Source organism: Dioscorea cayenensis, chromosome 15 (genome assembly GCF_009730915.1).
Source record: "Dioscorea cayenensis subsp. rotundata cultivar TDr96_F1 chromosome 15, TDr96_F1_v2_PseudoChromosome.rev07_lg8_w22 25.fasta, whole genome shotgun sequence".
NCBI classification, from domain to species: Eukaryota; Viridiplantae; Streptophyta; class Magnoliopsida; order Dioscoreales; family Dioscoreaceae; genus Dioscorea; species Dioscorea cayenensis.
In genome coordinates, this window is record NC_052485.1 from 21,694,712 (window position 1) to 21,718,416 (window position 23,705).

The following is a 23,705-nucleotide window of genomic DNA, read 5'->3' on the forward strand; positions in this document are numbered from 1 at the left end:
ATGGGATGGTAAAGAGAAGATAGTTGTTTATTTTTTTGATTTTTTTTGTTAATTTTTAGTTATTGTAAATATGTGAGGTGATAGAATAAAGATAGTGAATGATAGTTCTGGTTTTTTATGATATATTTTAGTTAGTGTTTATTATATTAGATATAAATGAATAACAATAATTTATAAGTGTATATAAGTAAATAAATTTTGATAAGGTTTTTTAACAGTTAATAATAATTATCTATTTTCACAAGCAAAGTATCTTTTTATATATATATATATATATATATTCACAGAGATATGGGCAAATGCAAGGAGAAAATTTTGTATAAAAATAATTTATAGATGTTACAGGGGTATATACACAAAAACCCATATTTTTTTAAAGTAGTAAGGGGTTCAATGTGAAAAGAGAGAAGAAACGGCGGGAGGATGATCTAACCGTTGAAGTGTCTCAAGATGTGAACTTTATGCTGATCACGAGGCGAGTCGTCGGTGATTAGATGAGCAGGGAAGCAAGCCATGTGGTTTCTCGGAAATGAGGGACGTGAATGTTGGAAATTTATAATTAATTAAATAATAATTTAAATTTATGGAAGACAGCTTGAAGTGGTGGGCGGTGGTGCTGTTATGGCGTATCATAAGTTTTCACGGCGCAATGCTCGTCTCACGTGACCATCTTCAATCCTTTTTTCATATAATATATTTATAATAATAATAATAATAATAATTCATATATTATAAAAAAATGAATAAAAAGGTAAAATAAATTACTTTTTTTTTTTTTTGAGTTTTTTATCACGGCGCAATGCTTGTCAATGAACTAGTTCTATCCAAGGGAGCTCACATCTCACGTGATCATCTTCAATCCATTTTTCATATATTATATATATATATATTATATAATTCATGTATTAAAAAAATATATGAATAAAAAGGTAAAATAAATTATTATTTATTCGAGTTTTCACGGCGCAATGCTCGTTAAGGAACTAGTTCTATTCAAGGCAGCTCACATCTCACGTGATCATCTTCAATCCTTTTTTCATATATATATATATATATATATATATATATATATATATATATATATATATATATATATAAAAATATATGAATAAAATGGTCAAATAAATTATTTGTTTTATTAGAGATTTCAGGCTCATCAATGAAATGGTTATATCCAAGGGAGCTTCCATCTCAGGTGATCATCTTCAATCCTTTTTTTACATATATATATATATATATAGAGTATATAATAATTCATATATTATAAAAATATATGAATAAAAAGGTCAAATAAATTTTTTGGTTTATTAGAATTTCCATGGCGCAAGCTAGTCAAAGAACTGGTTCTATCCAAGGGAGCAACCATCTCACGTGACCATCTTCAATCCTTTTTTTATATATATATATATATATATATATATATATATATATATATATATATATATATATATATATATATATATGTATAGTGAATTAATTAATACATTATAAAAATATATAAATAAAAAGGTAAAAATTTTATTTTTTATTAGGAAATAATTTGTTGTTTTTGAAGGGTAGAAAGTAAAATAAAACTTATTATTATATACATATATTGTTAAATTTTTTAGATTTTAATATGATGAGTATTATGTGATTATGAAAAAGTTGTTGAGGCATAGAATCAAATATCTATATTGGACAAGATTGAAATATATTTTTTTTTAAATGTTTCTGATTTTTTAAATTATTATAAAATAAAAAAAATAGAGTGTGAAGAATAGGTGATTGAAACGGTGATTGAAAGGAGGTTAATTAGGATATTTTGATAAAATTTAGATATTTATAGTTAAAATCAAGTGATTTTTTTTTTTTTGAAAATTGTTAGGCCTTCGTTTAATTTGTTTAATTTAACTATCATATATAACAAATTCTTTTGAGTAAATTATAGTTAGATACCACCATAAAACATCAGAATATTCAATAACTAATGCATAATATTCATGCATTAAAAAAATTATCATTATTATTATTTTTTTTATTATTATTATTATTATCTAAATAAACATTAGCATATAAAATTATATCTCTAATTGTTAATTGTAAAGTGACAGCTAAACAAAGTAGGTTAAATATATAAATAAATAACAAGTTATTTTATTAATTTATATATTTTATTAAGGAATTGTTTGGTATTATGCATGTTAATTATGAACGGAGTAATCAAAGGTTAGTTGAATCATGCAAATGCATGGGTAATTTGTTTTTAAAATAAGAAGATAATGAAGGAGCTTTAATGATAAGCATGTGCTTCTTGTGTAGTATTTATCACTCAAACAAAATATATATATATATATATATATATTTTTGTAAGAATAGAAATTTGATTACTTAGTACCACACTTTAATTATGAAAAGAAAAAAAGCTTAATATACAAATGATGATTTATTATTACTCTCTTAGGTTCTCATTATATTCACTTATATTCATAATCATTTTGTTTTCAATGTTGACCACTACCACCTTTCACTAATGTAACATAAGAAAATTAATATCATAAATCTATCAAAATATGTTTTTAAAATTTTATAATTTATTACCATTAATTCAAAAATTAACCATTTAATATAAATTAGGCTATTAATCTATACAGAGTTACTTATAAAATAGATTGTGATTATGACAGATTTGTTTAAGTATTAGAGAACATGGTTGGCTATAAATTAAATATAATTAAGAGGTTGTAATCCTAATTAGAATTGAGATTAGTAGTAGTAAAACGATGGCAGCATTGGCAAGTGTGAACATTGATTAGTGTGCATGGAATTGCATGGCAGACATGAGAGAGCTTTAATAATCAATTAGTGCTCCATTTTGACTCTTCTTTTTTAATATATATATTTTTAATTTAATTATGAATTTGTGAGTATTGGATGAGTTGGCAAAGTTTTAATGAAAGAAGTTTGAACATTAATTATATACATACCTCATAAATAGACGACGTCATGCAAAACTCTGACAAAACTCATCATTCTCAAGTACCAGTGAACACAAACACAATAACAATCAACATTGAAATGGTACTAATTTCAGGATCCCCAGTTCCAACCCAAATTAGTAATTTAGTACTGATCCAAACCTAGAATGTAACACCAACTCTGCAAAGGAACCACCAGTTGAAGAATTTGGACTCTTTGGTAGTTGATAGCATATGGAATCAAAAACATAAAGGGGTTGTTGAGAACTGCCACTCCATGTCCATGTGATGATTTTTATCAATAATAAAAATTTACAAATAATAACATTGACAAAAATATATATATATATATATATATATATATATATATATATTTATGAATATACTCTCTCTGTTCCTTTTTAGTTGTCACGTTTTGAAGTTTTGTTTTTTTTTACTTGTCACAGTAGAAACTTTATGCATCATTAAGTAATTTTTTCAAAATTTACTCTTTAATTTAATATAGTTGTACAATTTTTAATAAAACTAAATCAACTAAGCATTTAATTATATTCTCTACTAGTGGGGTTTTAAATAGGGGCAATTTCGATAAATAATAGATTATTTTATAAAACATAAGTAATCAACTAATTTTAACCAACTTTTCTTAATTGGCATGAATTAGTTAAATGTGACAACTAAAAAAAACGAAGGAGCATACTACAGATGTTTTCCTTAATTCCATTCCATACTTAAAATTTTGTTGGCCCACACACTAGAAGGATGGTGAATATATATACAAAGGTTATTTTCACTTATACACAAATATATAACATGTTTTCATTTTATAATATGTTTTAAACTCAAGCCTTTCTCACTTGAAAAAAAAAGTATGAATTTAATGAGCATTTGTTGTTGATGTCCTAGAACCAAAAATTAATAAAATAAAATAAATAAAAAATCGTCTGAAAAGAGAAAGCAATAAAAAAAAAGAAAAGAAAAAGAATTACAAAAGATGAGGACTGACCTAATTTTAAGTCTCGGATGTGAGAGATCAAGGCACAACATGAATGAAATACACAACCTGCAGATGAGGGGGGTGACAGCGGCAGCCATTGGGAGCAGAAAAATGGAGAGCTTGAATCTAAAACCGATTTAAATTAAAAAAGGAACATTACTTGCATGCAAATTCACTTGTTACAACTCTACCTCAAAGAAAACAACCCCTATATACACTTTTTACACATAATATAAAGTTATAAACTATGCAACATAATTTACAGAATGGTAATTTATCAATCTTTCTTATATCTGTTAAAAAATGCATCAATGGGTATGAACTTCCCTTTGGAGGTTTTCTGCTTTTTCCGAGCAACATCTCCGACTGGGCTGATCTTGCCTACCAAACTAACAACAGGCCTGGTTATCGCGCACACATAATGGAAGTCAAATTTAAATTCCCATAACAAAAGAACAAAACCAACATTTTAGAACAATAAACTAAAGGGCCCTTATTGCTAGCGTTTGCATGCGCCCACGTTCTAAACAAAATTTAGTGGTATATACATCTTAATGTTAGAAAATAAACATCTTACGCAAGAGAGAACATACAAAGAAATTTGGTTTTGAGAAGAACGAAGGGAACATCATTTAACTTGCATTATTAGCATGTAATGTAATTTATATGACATCATTTAAGAAATCGTCTGGTAAATATTAGCATAGACTGCTTAACGAACAAAAATGAAAGAAAGAATTGCAATGGCACTAGATGGCACAGGGAGAATAAATAATACCTTTCCCTCTGTAGAAGTCCTCTCCTGTTATTCAGGGATTCCTCTTTCTGAAGCATCTCTGCTAAATGGTAGTCCGAGTGTTCCTGTCGTTCCTCTATGAAACATTGGGGTAGTTCAGCCCCGCAAACCGAACAAATGTAATCATCTATCCACCATAACATTTTCCCATTTTGATTGGTTAGAGATTCTTCTGGATTGCTTCTCCCTTCATTATCTGCGTGGACCTGGTAGTTTGAATTTTAATAAGTCAAAAGCTTATGTGTTGAACCTAAGTTTTAAGAAGCTTTTCCATCATGTCTCAAGAGATCTAAGCAGCAGTAATGCAGTGATGATGAGGAGATGCTGAGTTTTGCTTGAAAAACATACCTGAGGTACACACTCATCAGCATTGTCCTTTATTCCACTTGCATCATTGCCAGGTCTGCATACTTTTACAGGAGCAATCTGATTGGATTGTTGGTAGTCTTCAGGTTCGCACACAGCCATGAGATGACCACTTTCAAATTTCGATAAACAACTTTCCTCGGCAGCTGAAGGATCTATATTTGCACCATTCCTGAGATGCTGATCACTACTATATGAACTGCATGAAGTGCTTTGAGAGGCATCTTTGATGATAAAGTTTTTCAGAGTCTTCTGCATCGGGTCATGACGACCAGGTTTGACATCATAAAATTGTGACATGCGCAAGCCTGTAAAAATAGTAAAAACAACTCTAACACTGCCATCATAAAACTATAAAAGGAAGAATCAAAAGCATAAGTGAGTGGCAAAAGGGACTTGATACTTGCTAATACAAATTCAAGACAATGATCGGGGAAACAAGCAGGCAATAGAAAGTAGAACACTCCTTTATTAACAGAAAAAATAAAGACTGAAATGAGAAGACTAGGTAACAGGCAACAGATTTTAACTAATAAAAAATCAAGGGTAAAACATTCAACTCTTCAATATGCACAAATAGTTTTCTCTTGGAAATGACAGTGGGTAACAATCTATGAGTCACAACATTAGCAGCAAAGGGAGAACCTCATAATATGTGTATATAGATTCTTTTACTTCTTACTTGTGATTCTCAACTTAAATTAAAATAAGAAAGCCACCGCCAAGTAACAGGATATGGCAGCATATATAATTCAATACTAAAATGAAGAATATCGACAGGCATCTTATTAAAAAAATTATAAGAACCCTACTATCCAAAAATAATGATCATTGGTAAGCATTCTAAAAATTTTAATAAATAAACCACCATACCCATCAACCTCAAAGAAAGAGGCAGCTCTGCCTTTAGCAACTTTGAAGCATGCGCTAGAATGTCTTCCTTTGAATGGATATAAGTTTGCAGAGATGTGGCTCTTGTTCGTACCTACGAGGAGCAGGTAATTAGCATAGATCATTAGTATATTACTTAATGTTGAATTAAAATGTTGAATTAAACAGTAAGAGATCAACTTGCATCTGTGAGTGCATGCAAACCCAATATCTACAAGCAAAATATTGAGTAAGTTATTAGGCTGGAAAATTAAGTCTAAAAATTTAATACCTCAAAAGATGAAGTCTTCAGCTTCAATGTCAGTGTTCTTCCACAAAGGCCTTCTTCATGCATATCATTTGATAGTGCTTCAGCAATATCAGCTGCAAAAAGAACGAAATGAAATATAATTGTATAGTTGACCAAAAAGGAAAATAATTCTAACAGTCGAGTAGTGGAAAAGAAAATCACATTTGTAAATAGATCAATGCCACAAAGAAAATGCAGGGCCAAATATTATAACATAAATTACATTAAATAAATGAACTATATTCTTGGATCTATTTTTAAGTTTAGTAGCTTGTGAAAAACTTTACAGTTTACACAATCAAAGGAGTTGCTGACACTGAAACACCAGAAGTATGTCAAATGCAAAAATAAGAAGAATCATGTTAATATTGAGTCATTGACATTAGTATGCCATCATCATAATAATCATAGCAGAAACAAGTACAAGACCTAATAGTATAACATAACACCATAACAACAAACGAAAGAGCCACAGTTACTATAGTTCATAGAATGAGTTTTATAAATAAAAGAAGTTAAAATTCAATGTGGTTGTGAAAACAAGTTTAGACATCAAGATATTTGTGCTAAATTGGGGTTAACCACAATAGAAGACATTATCTGAAAGACCCACTAACACATTTTATGAAAAGACGAAAGACTAGAAAGTGTCAAGGCTGAAGGCAAAGCAAAAACCTAAAAAGACATGAATGGAAGTTCAAAAACTGGTGGGTAGTAAAAATGTAAAGACGAGGGTGTTCAATATTGTAAAATGAAGAGGAATATTTGTAATCAGCCCTAGCTGGTATTATAAAGGATCCATGTCATATAAACCTTTTGGAATACATACATATATATATATTGTCTATAATACACAAGTGGCTTCATAGTATCTGATTGGGTTTTAGAATAAAACTAAAAACCAAATCCATCAACATGCAGAAACAAATAGCTTGTGATCTATTTTACCCAATTTCTGAAAAAGGGCTGACTCATCTTCAGTTGCAGAAAATGTTCGCTCACAGCTCATACTCTTGCGCAACTTATGTTGAGGAGTATCAGTGCCCCCTAAGCCAAGTCCAATTGAAAGGAAAAAATCTACGGAAGATAACAATAAAAACCATGAAAGGGGAACACAATCTTTAAAGTAAGTAACAAAGAGAACGCAATCTTCATCGTTTAAAACTATCATACTAATCTAAATTACACACCAATCATCAAAATGGGGCATACTCAAGGTCAATTAATGAAAGATCAAATGACAAAGAAACCAAAGAATGTGGCTAAACCAGGAGATCCCATCCTTAAAAAAGCCAACACAAGAAGTTCTCTCAATTTATAGTTTAATGTGCCACAGAAGCTTGACTTGGCCAGGTATGATCTTAGAATTGTTTTGATTAAATACAGTCCTAAAATATGTGCACATGCTTTATTGATGAGCTCAAGTCTTACACATCAATGGTTAATCATAAAAATAAAAAATAAAAAGACCAACACAAATAACAGGCATAAGGAAACTAATTGGAAATAATCATCAGAAAATATACAAAAACACTCACCGTACTAACCTTATCAACACGCAACCATATTGAACCTCACAAATTTAGCATAGAATGCTAGAATTAGAAATTCAAAATAATTATGGCAAATAAATTTTATTTGTATCAGAGAGAAAAAACCTGAAATGTTATGTTATGGAAAAAATCTTTTAGACCATCAAGTGATTAGTTGGCATCAGTAGTAGACTATTAATACCTATTAGAATAATACCAACCAGTTGAATGTTCTGAAAACAGTGCACAGAGGTAAGCACTCTTTTGCAGCATCTGCTCACATGTATTGATGCCAAGCACATCTCTTAGTAAATGTTCAGTCACCTTACCAATACCACCCACCTGCATTCAAAGATCTTTAAATACCATAGAAGATTCATAAGAGCTTCACCTCTACCTTCAATCTTGGTAAATGTTAGTCAAGCAGTAGAGAGAACAATCAAAAGATTTATATAAAAAAAAAATCAAACTGAAAGGAGTAATACCTTTCTTATTGGAAGTGATGATATGAAGGTCATGATAGCTTTATAATCATTCGGTAAGATAAACTGCCCATTGGGCTTGTTAATATCTGAGCATACCTGGCAAACAAAAAATATAAATATAAATATAAATATAAATATAAAATATAGAATATAAAAAATTGATACCAACATGTCAAACTTTTGTGATGTAATCTTCTTATTTTTAAAGTAGAATTAAGCATTACAACCAGATTTCAATTATTAGTTTAAACACTAACAAAAGAAATTTAAAACAATATAATATAGACAGTTTTTGCCAAGAATAGTAGAGTCAAACTCAGAGAAGTGATATCTTAGTTTCATAGAGGTTGTACAGTACTGCATCACCAAAACCACGCAGAATCTATGGAAATGCAATCTGCAACGAGTCAGACCTCAGGTACAATTATTACTCTTTGCATCTCTCCAAAAGAGATAAAAGGATACTGAAACTAGATTTTTCTCAAAAAGCAGGTCAATCGACTTATGACATGATGACTTCTAGCCATCAATAGATTGAGAAAATCAAAAGGGAAATTTGTATGCAGTAAAATAGCAGTTGATCATGCCTCAAGAGAAATCTGTTAAGCATTAATCTTGAGAGAGTACTTCAGATGAACTGATGAAGTATCAAAAAGATGACACTCTAAAGTAGTAAAGACCAAACCCTTTCATGAACTTCATCAGAAACCAAGTTTCAAAACTCAAATAATAATTTATCATAGCAAGGTTGAAGCATGAAGTCCATGTTTCAAGCAAAGTAATATGCCCCTAGTAATTTTTTTAAAAAAAATAAGGTAAAGATTTTTTTAACCCAATGAATTACAAAAATAAATTTGTCCTCACATGGTATACTAAGCAAAATTTCAGGTCCAGATTACATTTTGCACATCACTCCCATGAACACCATGACAATAAACAATAACTAACTGCAAAAAATACACAGGCAAACAGTACAATAAGTGTTTGTTAACCTTAGCACTGGCAAATTAGAACATAAATTTAGCCCAGAATTAGACTGAAATACAACTCTAAAATGCTTCTTAGCCAAATTATCAGCTTTTCCAGCAGAAAGTGGAATAACACAGTACACAAAGTAAATGAGACGAACCTTGGCAAGTAAGCGGTTTGGTGCCACACCAACACTACATGTAAGACCAGTTTGCTCATAAATAGTGTTCCTGAGTTCACTAGCAATCTTTTCAAACAGAAGGAAAATTTTGAAATAAAAAATAAAAAAAAAAATCTTAGTCAGAAGTGCAAAAAGTCATCAAATCAATAATTGAAGAAAAGGATTTATTTGAACTTGACAACCAACAACTAAGTTAAATCTTACTTGTTCACTGCTAACACTTTTGTCATTGCAGATATCAGTTATATTAACATATGCTTCATCAAGGCTCGTTGCAATAAAATCAGCATCATAGTTAGAAAAAACTGGAAAAGTACACAATAGCAGAATCAAATGTCAAGAGAAAGATAATTTTTTGGTTTTAATTGAAATTTTTCTTAGAAGTACTACCATGTACCTTTTCTTGTCAATTCACTGTAATAAGTGTACTTCTGAAAATTAGGAGGTACAACAATTAGGTCAGGACATAATTTGCGTGCAATAAAACCAGGCATTGCTGCACGAACCCCAAATTTTCGTGCCTAAATGGTAGAGGATTGAAAATAACCCATGAGCATACATGATAGTACTCAAATGAAATATGCACAGTAATAAGAAAGTCATACTTCAGTAACAAAAGAAAGGCGGGTTATTTTGGTGCATGCAAGTGCGCGAACACACACGCACCTCATAATTTGCAGTACATAACATAGACATGCTACCTACAGCCAATGGTTTCCCTTTCAGTGATGGATTTTCTAAAGTCTCAACAGCAGCATAGAAAGCATCCATGTCAGAATGCAGCCAAGTTTTTGAGAGATCACGCGAAGCCTCCAAATCAATAATTCGTTTATCAGCAACCTAAAAAAGAAAACATAAACTACAAATGAAATCAGGTTTCCTGAAAACACAACGGCAACTCCCGATAATAAGCAGGTTTCACTCCTTAAATTGAGTTTTAGATTTATAGATTCCAGTAACCAAACTAACAATTTAAGAAGCAACACATCCCTGAGTAATACGCACAGTAACTTCTAATCTCGCATACCCTATTAGCATATAACAAAGTCATAGCTAACACAAAGAAGAAAGAAAAAACAAAGAAAATAAACCAAACTATAAGTTGATGATGATATTACAACAAATGAAAAGTTGGCCACAACAAATAAATGTAAAATACATTAATAAACAAAAAGGTGAACAAAGATATGCATGAAAAGATACCAAATACATAGTTGAGTCAATTTGCCCAATTAACAAGCTCATATATCTAAACAAACCATGAACCCAGATATAATAAAAAGATAAAACATGATGTACATTTAGGTAAGATCCTAAGCAACAAGGTCCCAACAGCGGATCCCCTCTACCAAACCAACTTTTCAGATGTGGCCTGATCATGCAAATCCAATATGACATTAAAGTGTCACCCCACAAGAGAAAGCCTTCATGCAGGTCTTTCACATGGTGCTACAATTGATATCGAATTAAATCGAGTAGAAGAACTATGTGTGCATTACAAGTCACTGCTTCAATGAGAACCATTTTATGGTGCTCCCCTATCTAAGGATCAAGTACCAGTCACGACTGATATCAGAGAAAATGCAATTTACAAGAAGTAGGACATCAAAAAGGAAGCTGCATCAGTGCTGCTGAAAAAAGTATTTCAAAATCAAAGGCCATGACATGAATCCAGAAGTAATCAAATTATATGACAGTCCAGGGTTCAAAATACAATTTATTCATATAATTCTTTTCTTAACATGTGTAGCTTGAAGTGATCTCCATATCTATTGTATAGAATGATTCAATCCAGGAATTTCAACATATATAGCTGGATTACTAACCAATACAAAATTTAGAGAAAAAATAAACATGCACAATATTTATTTACACTGTTATGACAACAATGCAACTGCATCAATCAAAACACCTTTTGGGAACTAAAAAACTGAACATAATTGTTAAACACAAACCGTCTGATAAAAGGAGATTTGCTCATCTGTAAGTAATACACATTGAGCCCTTAGATCCTCTATTTTCTGATTTATTGTTGCCTCTTTACGTTTCTCATTCTCAAAATATTTGGAACCTTTGCTCATTTCATACACTATCTTTTGCACTCTCTCCTTGTCAACTCCATCCATGCCTGACATTGTGAAAGCAAGTCAGTGAACCATAGAAAATGAATGAAGACAAAACCCTCTTTGTGACCCATAGCACCTCAATCATTTCAGTAAATCAGAAAACCCAATGAGTTATTAACATACACCAACCAATAATTGCCTCAGCATTGCATGATATATCTTTGTAAAGCCATACATCAAATATTAAGAAAAGCCTAACCTATTTAAAATAATGAAGCTTTTCTAATTAAATAAATGAAGATGAAAGAAAAAGGGCATAAAACACACAAAGATATATAATAGAAGAAGGGTATTTTGATTTGGAAGAAAACATGGGATGGCTGAATTTCACAATGCAAAACTTGAAAACAAAATATATTCCAGAAAAGCAGAAGCATACTTTAGAAGCATACTTTAGAAACATAGCTAGATCTTTACTCTGTCTTGCTATTGTATTGGGAAAGAATCAATCTCAGACCAATGTTCCCAACATGTCAATTCAGAATTCCCTCTAAGCATCTAAATTTTCAACCTAGAGTCAGTTCTAAGCTCATCCGTAAGGGCTTTGCTTCTTTATGAGTATGCTTATCAGCAAATAATCTGCAGCATGTAGTAAAGATTACAGAAACATCAATCTAGAATATAAGAAACAATGGAATTATGTGCATAGCTTCAAACAGCATGAGGAACATAGATTTATTGGGATAGCCACATCTGCATCCTAACCAAAGTTCATCAAACCTATCCTCCCAATAAAATATATCTTCTCCACCACATAATCTAGTATGCACACATAATGCAGCAAATTTCCAATATAAATAATGCTAAAAATTCACAATAACTGTAATTTTCAACCACTTAATCAAGCTAAAATCTCCTAAATTCGCATCAGTTGCAACATAAATATTTCCTAGAACACAAACCCATTTAATTTTTCATGAGCTGTAGGGTGGCTGCACTAATGGAATTGTTATTGGAAGGGAAGCTCCCAGCTCCACTACATTCAGCAACGCCAAGACGCATCATGAAACAAAGCTACAGACATTTTCGGAATGCATCTATTCTAGAAAATCCACAACAGTTCTTTTATAACTCAAATGAAGAGAACATGCAAAAACGCTAGAATCCAATTGATGGTAAATCCAGCATCTTATAATTCTCTGAACATGTTTTCAAGAACTTACAATTATACAGAGGGTTTGTAGCAAAAACCTAGTTAAGACAATCAGAAAGGTTCTTCAATTACTAAGACCTTCACTGTCCATCATATAACCTTCAAGATTTAGCTCAAAAGATCCCCAAAGAAACCAAGATTAGAAATTCGGAGAACAAAAATTCAGGGAAATGATCGGTAAGAAGCCAAAACAAAAAAAAAAAAAATGGAGGCTTCTAACCATTTCGAAACACAGAGTAGGAAATTCTTGCGATCAACCAGAGGGCACTTGAGAAACCCTAGTTAACATCATCAAAAAGGGAATTTTCACCACCAAAATTAGAAAATTGTTCTCAAAATTGAATCTAATCCACACAAGAACATGAATGAGATACAAGATCAATTTATCCAATGGATTCAAAGAACCAATTTGAGAAATCCCGAGATTCTTGGAACATAGAAAGCTTTGAGAGAATAACAGCATACCTGCTTTGGCGTTGGTGTATACGGTGTGGTAGGATTGCCATGGCCGATCCCCATCGCCATTGCCACCGCCACTGGAGCTCGTCGCCATCACTTGCTTCGACGAGAAGCAAGAGCACGAAGTGGAGCCCTGCCCGGGTGTGCTTATTTATATAGTATGCGGACAGCTCTTTGTGGCCGTACATGTTTCTCAAGATTCGGGATTAATATCAAGAACTGTGACACGTGTATTGACGACGAACTACGATCTCGATGTGGACTAGCGGCTGAGATTTAGACTTGGATCTTGCCTTCATCGTACTGATGAACCTGATCTCGAGGCAATATTATATGTATTTAAAAAAATACTCCTCTGGTCTTTTTTTTAATTTATCATTCTTACCTAAATCGCACTAATTAAAAAAAAAATAGTTAAATTTAATTGATAACTTAAAATTTATAAAAATTATAGCATTTGTCACAAATATTACCCTCATTTAAAATACTCCCACTGTTCTTTTTTATTTGTCACAAATCTATGTTCCTTTTTATTTGTCACAAATCCATGTTCTTTTTTATCTGTCGTTTTTTAACATTAAGAAATATTTATTATTTTTTTTCTCCCAAAATTACCCATTCCATTTAATTCTCTTATTGAAATTAAATATGAGAGAGAAATGTGAATATATAAATTATGGATAATTTGGAAAAACAACTAATTTTTTACAACAGATAAAAAAAACGGAGGGAGTATGTTTTGAAAGATGTGTATAATTTATTGGAAGTTGTAGAAATCCATTAAGTATAACAAGTAAATTTAAAAAAATAATATTTAATATTGCATAAAATTTTTAAATAGACAAGTAAAAAAAAGATTCAAAATATGACAAGTAAAAAGTAACGAAATGAGGAATTTAAATATATTTCTACAACTTTCAATAAATCATATTTAACTACACATTTTATTAATATAATTTTAGAAAATGAATATAATTTTTAATAAATTTTAGAACACTACTGTAGTTGATTTTCTTAATCCATATGAATTAGTTAAAAATTAACTAAGTAAAAACAGAAAAAGTATCCAAGCAAACGAGGTTAACTCGCAATACATAAAATCCCTATCAAGGGTCAGTGTGAGAAGCATCGACCTCACACAGGCTATCTCTGAGCTAAAATAGTCAAATTTGTTATATTTTTACCGGAACTAAAATACTGAGGAAAGTAATAGCATGTCCCTCCAATTCTTTCAATTATCCAAAAACTCGTTTATATTTATTAAATCCTCAAAAAAAAAATTATTTACAAAAAATATTTTTAAATTTAAATATAAATAAAATTAAAACATTACCTCTATTTTACCCCTCGTCAGTACACTCCTAGAGCGTTTACATTTGGGTGTAAGAAGAGTGAGTTTACCCTTTTCACTTGCATCTACGCTTTAGACTCGTCTTACGATTTCTCTGTGATGTATGTGCTATAGCTTTTTTAAGTATTCTATTAAAATATTGACAGCGTTGAATCACATAGAAAAAAAAGTTCAAAACGCCAGTCACTTATTAGCGTATTGGTATCGAGTTTTTTTCTTTTTTTTGGCATAAAATGTTTATTTTAGGGAGAACCCGGATTGAATTCTAAAACCTACGCAAGATGAAAGCACATATGCATTAAGATATTAACTCAACCCTTGTATACGTCCCTGACTTTTTTTAAATAGAGAGTGTTTGTCACTTATTTGTCCTAAAAAAATAAAAAAAAAAAACTAAGCACTAAAAAATAAATGAAATATTCATATGGACTATACGATAAAAAAAAAAATATATAAGGAGTTTTAACAATTTTCCATAAAACTTTACATAGAGAATCATAATTTTATATATTTTAATAAATAATTTAAAATTTTCAAATATTGGATTTGGATAAAAATAAATCAAACAAAAAATCATTTAAAAAAAGATTTATTTCTGTGGTAAGAGTTAATATTAAAACTTAAAGGTTAGAATCATCTAATATATTACAAACAAAAATCCCAACACAACTTTTGAGGTAAATTTTTTCCATTAATTAATTAAATACTTTTTTTCCTTTTTTTAACATTACTTCAATCTTTAGGAGTCATATATCCATTCAAATAAAGCAAAGACCTAAAACTCTTTGAATACTCCCAATAAATTTAATCCTCCACCTTTAATACAATATATTTTAAATAGTCAATATCTTGATTTTTTAATATATAAAACTAATATAGAAATTAGTTACTCAATAAAAAACAAAACAAATAAGATAAGTTCTCCAAAAAGCCATGCCATCCAAGTCATCAAAAATCTTCTTTTCTTGGATATGAACCTACCATCAACAATGACCAGCCCATTGTTTTCAAATCATATACAAACAACACCACATAGAACAAGAGCATGACTAATAAATAAATAAATAAATATTTAATTATTTAAATTCCATCAAAATCACTAGATTAATAATTCATTATCAGTTTTTTTTTTCTTTGAGAAAAGAGCGACAATCGTTTTTCAGGGACATACATGTGTATGGAGTACAACCATAAGCTCAATAGCACTCATGCCCTCACCTTGTGCAAATATAAGATTCGATTTTTATTTATTAATTAATTCTAATGTTTATCATTAACTTCTTGCTACAGTCCAAAGCAAAAGCTTAATTTATACTTAATGACTTCTTTGCAGTTACTCCAATCTGTTCATAAACCTTTTTTTTTTCCTCTTTGAATTAAAAGCAAAGTAGAGATCTCAAGTTAACAAACATATATATGAATTCTTTATCATAAAAAGTTTTTTTTTAAATTTTTAATTCTTGTTTTGAATGAAAGTTGATTCTCACCTACCAAATATTAAAAAAATAAAGTTGATTCTCATTGAAAAATCAAAGGAAAAGATGCCACATCATTATATTATATTCTATGCCAAATTTATGCCACTAAAAATTAATATTCTTAATTTTTTTATCAAAAATGTAAATAAGTCACAGATTCGAATGCTCGATTTTAAATTTAATAGGAGAATGAAATTATAAAATATAAGCTGATCTATTACAAAGATGGTTAATATTATTATTAGATACTCCCTTATTGTCAAATTTTTGTACTATGATAAATAAAATTTATAATATCTTTATCAAATTTATTTTTTTAGTTTTCTTTAAAATTTTTTAGCTTCCTCTTAATTATACAAATTCTGTGAAATCTTTATTATTATTATTATTATTATTGTTGTTGTTATAAGCTCTTTTAACTTAATTGGAGTTTCTATTTTATGGTAAATAATGAATTGTTTAGAAAATATACATTTTAAGGGAAAAGATGACTTGAAAATAAATAGAGAGAATAAAGTTGAATAGAATTATGCTTAGTAGAGTTTTTTTTTTCTTAAAAAAAAAGAGAAAAATCAAAAAAGAAAAAGCTAGTAGAGAGTGCAAATGACACCAACGTTAGACCTACATTCATTTGTTTATACTTTGTATATATATTGAATTATATGAATAAGCGACTCTAATCCTTGACCTCTGCTTGGGAATATTATGGGTGTTATAATGTTTTCTCATATTTATTTATTGTTTTTAAATAAAAATTTTTAATTAACTTTTGGTTCGACCATTACATAAGTAAATAAGAAATTATTTCTAAAATATATTTAATCAAATATCATTTATATAATGATATATAAATAATTTCTCATTTTCAGAGCCATAAAAAGAACCTATATTTATATGTATATATGAGAGATGATCCCACATACACGGTTCATTGGTAATTAGAATTGAGATGCGACTTATCATCACCTATTTGATTGTTTTAATTTAGTGACTTTTAGAATAAAAGACTGCAAGTTTTTTAAATAATTGTCAACATATCTTTATATTATATAATAAAATAAACACCAAAATTGATAAAGTCTATAGTTAAAAATGAACCATATTTTAGTTCCGTAGTAATTATTACATAACATAGTTCACTAGGTTATTATTAATCTATATATACATGCACTATAAAAAACTAAAACGAATAATTAAACTAGTCTTCCCTCTTTTCTTTTATCCATTTTAAAAAAAATAAAAATTGATTTATACTTTGATAAAATTTTTAACTTAATTACAACTACAAAGTTTTTATTTTTTAAACAAAGCATACAATCATTTTTTACATTATTCACTATAGACGAGAAAAATTCAATCTTCTAATCTTTCACATGAGATTTTAATATCTTACGTTATACTATACCAATACTCGTAACTATAAAGATACGTAAAAGTTTTGTTAAGATGTATAACCAAATAGATTTTTTATAAAAGTATATTAGTAAATATGCACTCTTACAAGAGTATAGGACATATTTGGGTTGACTTTTTTAAAGTTCAAAAGTGTTTTTTTATAAGTTAAGCACTTCAATAAAAACTCAATGAATGCCGACTTTAATAATTTGTCACCTCTTAAAACTTTTTTAAAAATCTACATCCAAACAATTTCACACATATTAAAATACTTTTCATTAACTTATCCAAACATAAAATACTGAAAGACACTTTAAAAAAAAAAACCCTACCCTTTCTTTTAAAGCTAACCCAAACAAGCCCAGAAACAAAGCTTATTGTATGTAAAATTGTAAACACTTTAACTACATGACCAAAGTTTTCCTTTTTATTTATTCTCCACCTCATCTTCCATCTTCTCCTTCTCTGAATGAGGTTCCATGGCGGAGCTATAGAGAGAGAGAGAGAGAGCTCTAAAGAGAAAGAGAAAGAGAGATGGGAAGAGCTGAAGATAGACTAAGTGAGCTCCCAGACACAATAAGGCTACAAATCCTCTCCTTGTTGCCTCGCAAGCAAGCAATAAGAACAAGCATCTTATCCTCCAAATGGAGACACTTGTGGACCTTTCGCTGGCCTTACTCTACTACTCTTGATTTCTCACACCCTTTATCATCCCTTAAAACTACTGATGACTTTGTTCACAATGTCAACCAAGTTCTTCAACTCAGAGGACACAAAAAGGTTGAGCTTTTCCTGCTTTCATTCCACCCTCAAACTCAACACCACATGTCCACTGTTGTTAGATGGCTTGAATATGTTGTCTCCAATGGAGTTGAAGAGCTTTTTCTTGATCTCCATCCTTCTTCTTCTTCTTCTTCTTCTTCTTCTTCTTCTTCTTCTTCTTCTTCTTCTCATGAACAACAGAGATCTGTGCCTTTTGTCTTGCCAGATTGCTTGTTTAATGGAGAAAAGTTGAGTGTTTTAAGCTTGAATCACTGTAATTTTGGTGTAAATTCTGAGTTCAGGAAGCTTAGATTCTTGGAAACTCTTTGCTTGACTAGTGTTGGGATTACTGACAAGATGTTAATGGATTTCATTGAGAGCTGTCCTTTTCTGCAGAAACTGGATTTGAGGCAATGTAATGAGTTGAGATCAGTTAGAGTTTATAAGGATGGATTGAAGTTGAAGAGCATGGTGATGGTAGATTGTTTGAGAGCTTATCAAGTAGAGATTTCTGCGCCGGAACTTCGGTCTTTCTGCTTCAATGGTGAGTTTCTCAGAAGGTATTTGTTCAGAAATTTAGCTGCATTGGAGGATGTTGTGTTGAGCTCTGCAGGCAGGGACATTGGTGGCTGCATCACTGATTGGATGAAAATTGTACCTTGTCTTACAAATGTTAAGCTTCTCACTCTTTGCAGCAGGGCCATTCAGGTATTGCAATGTACAATCTTCGGTTTCACCGGTATCGTATAACTCAGTTAAAATCACTAGATGAATATATAAGCCTGGGTCTCTCATATTTTTTTCTCTCAGAAAATACATCAATGAAATCTTAGTTTCTCATCTTATTAGCTTAAATTTTTTAGTTGAATTGGACATGAATAATATATATGTTTGATCTGTACTACGAACATTTAAATGTCGGCATATCATGCTCTTGTTCATTAATTTATGCGAGATCCTTTGTGAGATGGTTTCTTGTTTTTTCTTTCATTTTGATTGTAGTGATTTCATGGATTCTTATCATTTGTCTTAGTTTATCGTGGTATCAAAGATTTCAATTCCGACGGTTTTCAATAATCTGAAGGAACTGAGGATGGAAATGGAGTTGATGACAGAAACAAATCTCTCGGACATATATGACTTCTTCAGAAAATGCCATTGTCCGAATCTCGACCAAGTTTCAATAGAGGTAATTAATTTTGCTTCCCCTAAATTCCGTATTCATATTGTTAGAGGAGCAAAGCAATCATGCTTTTGAATTGAATTGGACTCAGATAATATATTTGGTTTACATCTAACACGTATCCACAATTAATTAATCAATGGTGACAGCTTCCGAACAACTGCTCTCGGGATCCTTCACTGAAGATGTTCCTGAAAGTTTCAGCAGAAAAACCGATGGATTGTGAACTCGGAAAGCTTAAGACAGTAAAGATGAAGAGTTTCAAAGGGCATAAGAATGAGATGGAGTTGGTGAGGTTCTTCTTAGATAAGGCCCCAGAGTTAGAGAATATGTTTCTGTTCGCATCTGATTCGGATTCCCGGTCTGCATTTCATAGCATGAACTCACTGAATTTTCGCGGAAAAGCATCAGATAAAGCAAAGATCATAATGATTGATAAGAATTTTGGTATCGAATTCCAATTCCCGCTGGAAGATGTAACCTGTTGAATTGGAAGGTTAGTTTCTGAATGTTGTGTAGTGTGTCAGTTATGAGTTTTTTCACTGTTGAGTGGGTGAAAAATTTATGCTAAGTGAGCTTTTTTGGCATAATAGTAATATTTCAATAATAAATTATAAGTATTTAATTTGTTTGATTTTTTGTTCTTGCAAACATTCTCATTCACTTATGTATTTTTTGAGCATAAAATTAACTAAAAAATTTTATAGAAAAATAAGGTATTATTAACCATCCTTTCTTCATTATTATTATTATTATTATTATTTATTTATTTATTTTTTTTTTGAGAAAGGCGACAAGCACCAGATTCAAAGGACATGCACGTGTGGGGAGTAAGGCTTAACGCCGACCCACGTATCCTCACCTTACGTAAGACATGAGATTCAATATCGGGTCCTCTCTGAAACGAACGCCCTACGTACGTGACCTGATATCAATTGACCCAAAGACGGTCGGTCATTTAAAATTAACTGTTGACCAAAAGTAATAAAACAGTGATTGAAATGGTGATAAGACCATTGTGATGCGAGAACCATAGATTCTACTTTACACACCGACGCTCTATATCCATGAACTATAAAATATAACAACTATTATGATTTTGCCAAAAAAAAAAAATTTAAATTGAATTAAATAAAAAAGACAAAATAAATAAAACTGTTACCAAATGGTCTTCTCTCTCTTTGCAAACATTCCATTCCATGAAGCAAATTGCAAGCTATTCCTTTCTTTTTTCACAAATAATTATTATTTATAATTCAATAAATAAATAAGAAAACCAGAGATCTCTAACTCTAACCCTATCGAAGAAGCTCCTCCAAATCCAATGCCCGGAGACGAGGAATCCTCCACCTCCGATCGCCGCTCGCCGGTCCGAATCCGGCCACCACCCGACCCTCTTCTCATCATCTGCAGATGCTTCAGCTTCCTCACCGCCGTCATAGCCCTTCTCTGCGTCTTCGTCAATGTCCTCTCCGCCGTTCGCTCCTTCCGCGATGGCTCCGATGTAACTCTTGATGTTATTATTATTTCCTTTCTCTGTGAATCTCATTGCTTTTCGTTCCCTTTTTCTTCGAAGATCTTTGGTGGGATTTTTCGATGCTATGCTGTGGCGATCGCGTTGTTCGTTGCTGTTTTGGAGACGGAATGGAGTTTCATTTTCAAGTTCTGGAGGGTTTGTTTGTTTTCATCTCTTCTTTGCTTCCCTTTTGGTTTTCACTGGATTTTCTCATTGTTTGTTTTGATTTTAGTGTTATCATTGATTCCTTTCCTTTCCTTTCCTTTTTGGTGAATTATTGCTATTTCTAATGAGTTGATGTTTATCAAAATGTGATTTTTTTTAATTGTTTTTTTGTTAAAAAAAAAACATTGTTGTGATTGATGAAAATTTGTACTGAATTTAGTTATTATGTTCATCATGATTTTGTCAATGATGGAAAGAACCTTTTCCTTTTTCTTTAATAAAGGAATGAATGAATCATTTATTGTGAAAACTTGGAATGTAGTGAATAGTAAGTGATTCAGAGATTGTTCCCATTAATTTGGAATTGAGAATCATCTGCTCTTCAATGATCCTGACTTTAAGTAAATCCTTGACTCATTAAATGCAGCCAGATTTGATTTGATTTGAAATTCTTATTCTTTTTTGTTTGATTCTTGTTTGATAAGCATTTCTGTTTATATGTTTCCAATGAAATGATAGCATCATTGATGTTATTTCCATCTTTGTTTTTCAAAGTTGAATTTTGAATATGTTTATGATGAGATTTGTAGGTCCTGGAATACTGGGCTGGCAGGGGCATGCTGCAGATCTTGTATGCATATTTCAGACTTTGCCTTTTCCATTAGTGAAATAACTTTGTTGGTTCAATACTTCTAAGTATTTGTCGGGATATTATTATTATCATCATTCGTTCATGATCGTTTTTGGATTTTTTGTTGACATAGTGTTGCTGTGATGACAAGAGCGTTTCCTGATGTGACCGACGAAAGGAAGGATCTGGTGCTGCTGCAAGAGATTGCCAGCTACATGCTCATGGCTTGTGGTTTGACCTATGTGATATCAGTAAGTTTGTATCTTGATACTTAAGTGCTTTTGGATTGAGTCATAATACCGGTTACAGTTAATAATTCCTTGGCCTTGGATGTTCAGGGCATATTATGCATTGGTTTCCTGAAGCGTGCACGCCAACATAAGGCGATTTCAAGGGAGCAAGCAGCTAAAGACTTGGAGGTAAACTGTGACTACATGAATCTCAATGTTACATTATAAAAAGTAGGATGTTGTTGCTAGACATTCATCTCTAACTCGTGCTGACTGACCAGATATCACCATTTCTAGGCTAGGCCTCTACCATTTATTCCGTAAATTTTGTGAAAACACAAGGCATTGTCATGAGGCCTTAGAAACAACTCAGTTTATTAGCAAATCAAGGGAGTATTTTCTTCTATGTAAAATCCTTTTACAAGAAGGCTAACTTATGACCTTTAAGGTTCTATGTTAACCTAAAACAAACTACCTTCTTGTTGTACTCTGTCCAAGGAGCCTCTGAATTTACTACAACATGGAAGTGAAAGCATCAATTGATCTTAGTTGTCTAAACAGAGTAGTCAATCACATATGATGATATACTTATGCTATTTTCACAACAATAAATGAAATAAATATGGTTTTAGGCTTTTGTTTTATATGCAGATGCAATTTTGCCCGTCTTTTATCTTTGTCTGTCTTTTTTATCGGCAATTGTATATCTAATAAGTGAAGTACAAATAAACTCAAACCTACATAGCCATCATCTATTGCAATAAATTTTAATACTTGTTAAACAAAAGCAGGAATTGGAGCGACGCAGGGAAGAGCTTGAAGCATTGTTGATAAATGAAAGGTCTTGAGATATTTTAACATTTGTGCCCAGATTTGACAGTGAGTGTAAACCATGATGTTCACCCCTCATCTGGTCTGACATGGCAAAAGAAAGTTCGCTGTTGATTTGTTGTGATTCTTACTCTAAACCTTTCAGTTCTTTGTACAGGCTTCTTTTCTTAATGTTTGTTCCTATGCCTACAATTCTCTGTGGACGTTTTTTAATACCATACAGTTTACTTTGTTGTTATTGCAGTAGTTTTTTTTTTGGGCTTTTGCAGGTGTACCCCTAAAAAATTTTGAAATTGCATATTTGCCCATGAATAAAAGTTAATTGCATACATACCCTTGAATGATATACATAAGTGCGTATATACCCTTGGGGTTCAAATTAGTTGAAAAACCATCTATTAACAAACAACAAATATATAAAATTACTATTATACCATTGCATATATACCCTTGAAAAGTTTTTTTTTAAGTTGTACAAGGGTTATTTTGGACCTTTTGTATATCTTAATCCAAGTTATAACCATAGTTAATCAAGTTTGATTACCGGAATCTAACAGTAAGGGCATATCCGCAATTACCTATATTTTTTAGGGGTATATATACAATTATGTTTTTTCGGAGGGTAAATATGCAATTATAGAACTTTTGAGGGGTTTATAACCAATTCTCCTTTTTTTTTTTGTTTTTAAGGGATTTTTCCAATACAATTTTTTTTATCTAAATAATTCCATGTGAAATTTATACATCAATATAGTTTCAAAACATCATTCATGTGATGAGTTGGTCTTTTAAAAATATTATTAAGATATTGATTTTTTTTTATTCACATCTTTTAATTTTGAAAAATCATAAAAATGAGATTTTTTTATTTTAAATTGTTTAAAACTATTTGTCTTTATTTTTTAAAATACATTTCGATATATTTATAATAATAATAATAATATCCATACACGACTAAACTC

At 30.9% G+C, this 23,705-nt stretch overlaps 3 protein-coding genes across 11 annotated transcripts; 2 read left to right on the plus strand and 1 right to left on the minus strand.

Moving 5' to 3' along the window:
• Window positions 1-4,066: 4,066 nt before the first annotated feature.
• LOC120276694 (DNA polymerase kappa) lies at window positions 4,067-13,310 on the minus strand. Of its 5 annotated transcripts, none has more exons than XM_039283370.1 (14): window positions 13,208-13,310; window positions 11,419-11,591; window positions 10,130-10,303; window positions 9,861-9,984; window positions 9,668-9,768; window positions 9,443-9,529; window positions 8,314-8,409; window positions 8,050-8,170; window positions 7,245-7,373; window positions 6,279-6,370; window positions 5,990-6,101; window positions 5,099-5,424; window positions 4,733-4,956; window positions 4,067-4,343 (listed from the first exon to the last, which is right to left on the minus strand). In XM_039283370.1, exons 1-14 carry the CDS (start codon window positions 13,293-13,295, stop codon window positions 4,232-4,234), a joined length of 1,959 nt encoding a protein of 652 aa, XP_039139304.1. In that variant the 5' UTR covers window positions 13,296-13,310; the 3' UTR covers window positions 4,067-4,231. The 5 variants fall into 5 exon arrangements, with proteins under 5 accessions (XP_039139304.1, XP_039139303.1, XP_039139306.1 ...); XM_039283369.1 differs by having other exon boundaries at window positions 4,067-4,355; XM_039283372.1 differs by lacking the exon at window positions 13,208-13,310 and adding an exon at window positions 12,963-12,981 and having other exon boundaries at window positions 4,067-4,355.
• Window positions 13,311-17,838: 4,528 nt separating this feature from the next.
• On the plus strand, window positions 17,839-20,004 carry LOC120277389 (F-box/FBD/LRR-repeat protein At1g13570-like). Of its 4 annotated transcripts, none has more exons than XM_039284213.1 (4): window positions 17,840-18,436; window positions 18,584-18,895; window positions 19,221-19,376; window positions 19,520-20,004. In XM_039284213.1, the coding sequence occupies exons 1-4, from the start codon at window positions 17,960-17,962 to the stop codon at window positions 19,856-19,858; spliced, it is 1,284 nt and encodes a 427-aa protein (XP_039140147.1). In that variant the 5' UTR covers window positions 17,840-17,959; the 3' UTR covers window positions 19,859-20,004. The 4 variants fall into 4 exon arrangements, with proteins under 4 accessions (XP_039140146.1, XP_039140147.1, XP_039140145.1 ...); XM_039284214.1 differs by having other exon boundaries at window positions 17,841-18,205; XM_039284212.1 differs by having other exon boundaries at window positions 17,839-18,895; window positions 19,272-19,376.
• A 616-nt stretch (window positions 20,005-20,620) lies between these two features.
• Window positions 20,621-22,981, plus strand: LOC120277391. Of its 2 annotated transcripts, XM_039284215.1 has the most exons (6): window positions 20,623-20,874; window positions 20,947-21,042; window positions 21,642-21,682; window positions 21,816-21,933; window positions 22,021-22,101; window positions 22,704-22,981. In XM_039284215.1, exons 1-6 carry the CDS (start codon window positions 20,695-20,697, stop codon window positions 22,758-22,760), a joined length of 573 nt encoding a protein of 190 aa, XP_039140149.1. In that variant the 5' UTR covers window positions 20,623-20,694; the 3' UTR covers window positions 22,761-22,981. The 2 variants fall into 2 exon arrangements, with proteins under 2 accessions (XP_039140150.1, XP_039140149.1); XM_039284216.1 differs by lacking the exon at window positions 20,947-21,042 and having other exon boundaries at window positions 20,621-20,874.
• Window positions 22,982-23,705: the final 724 nt, after the last annotated feature.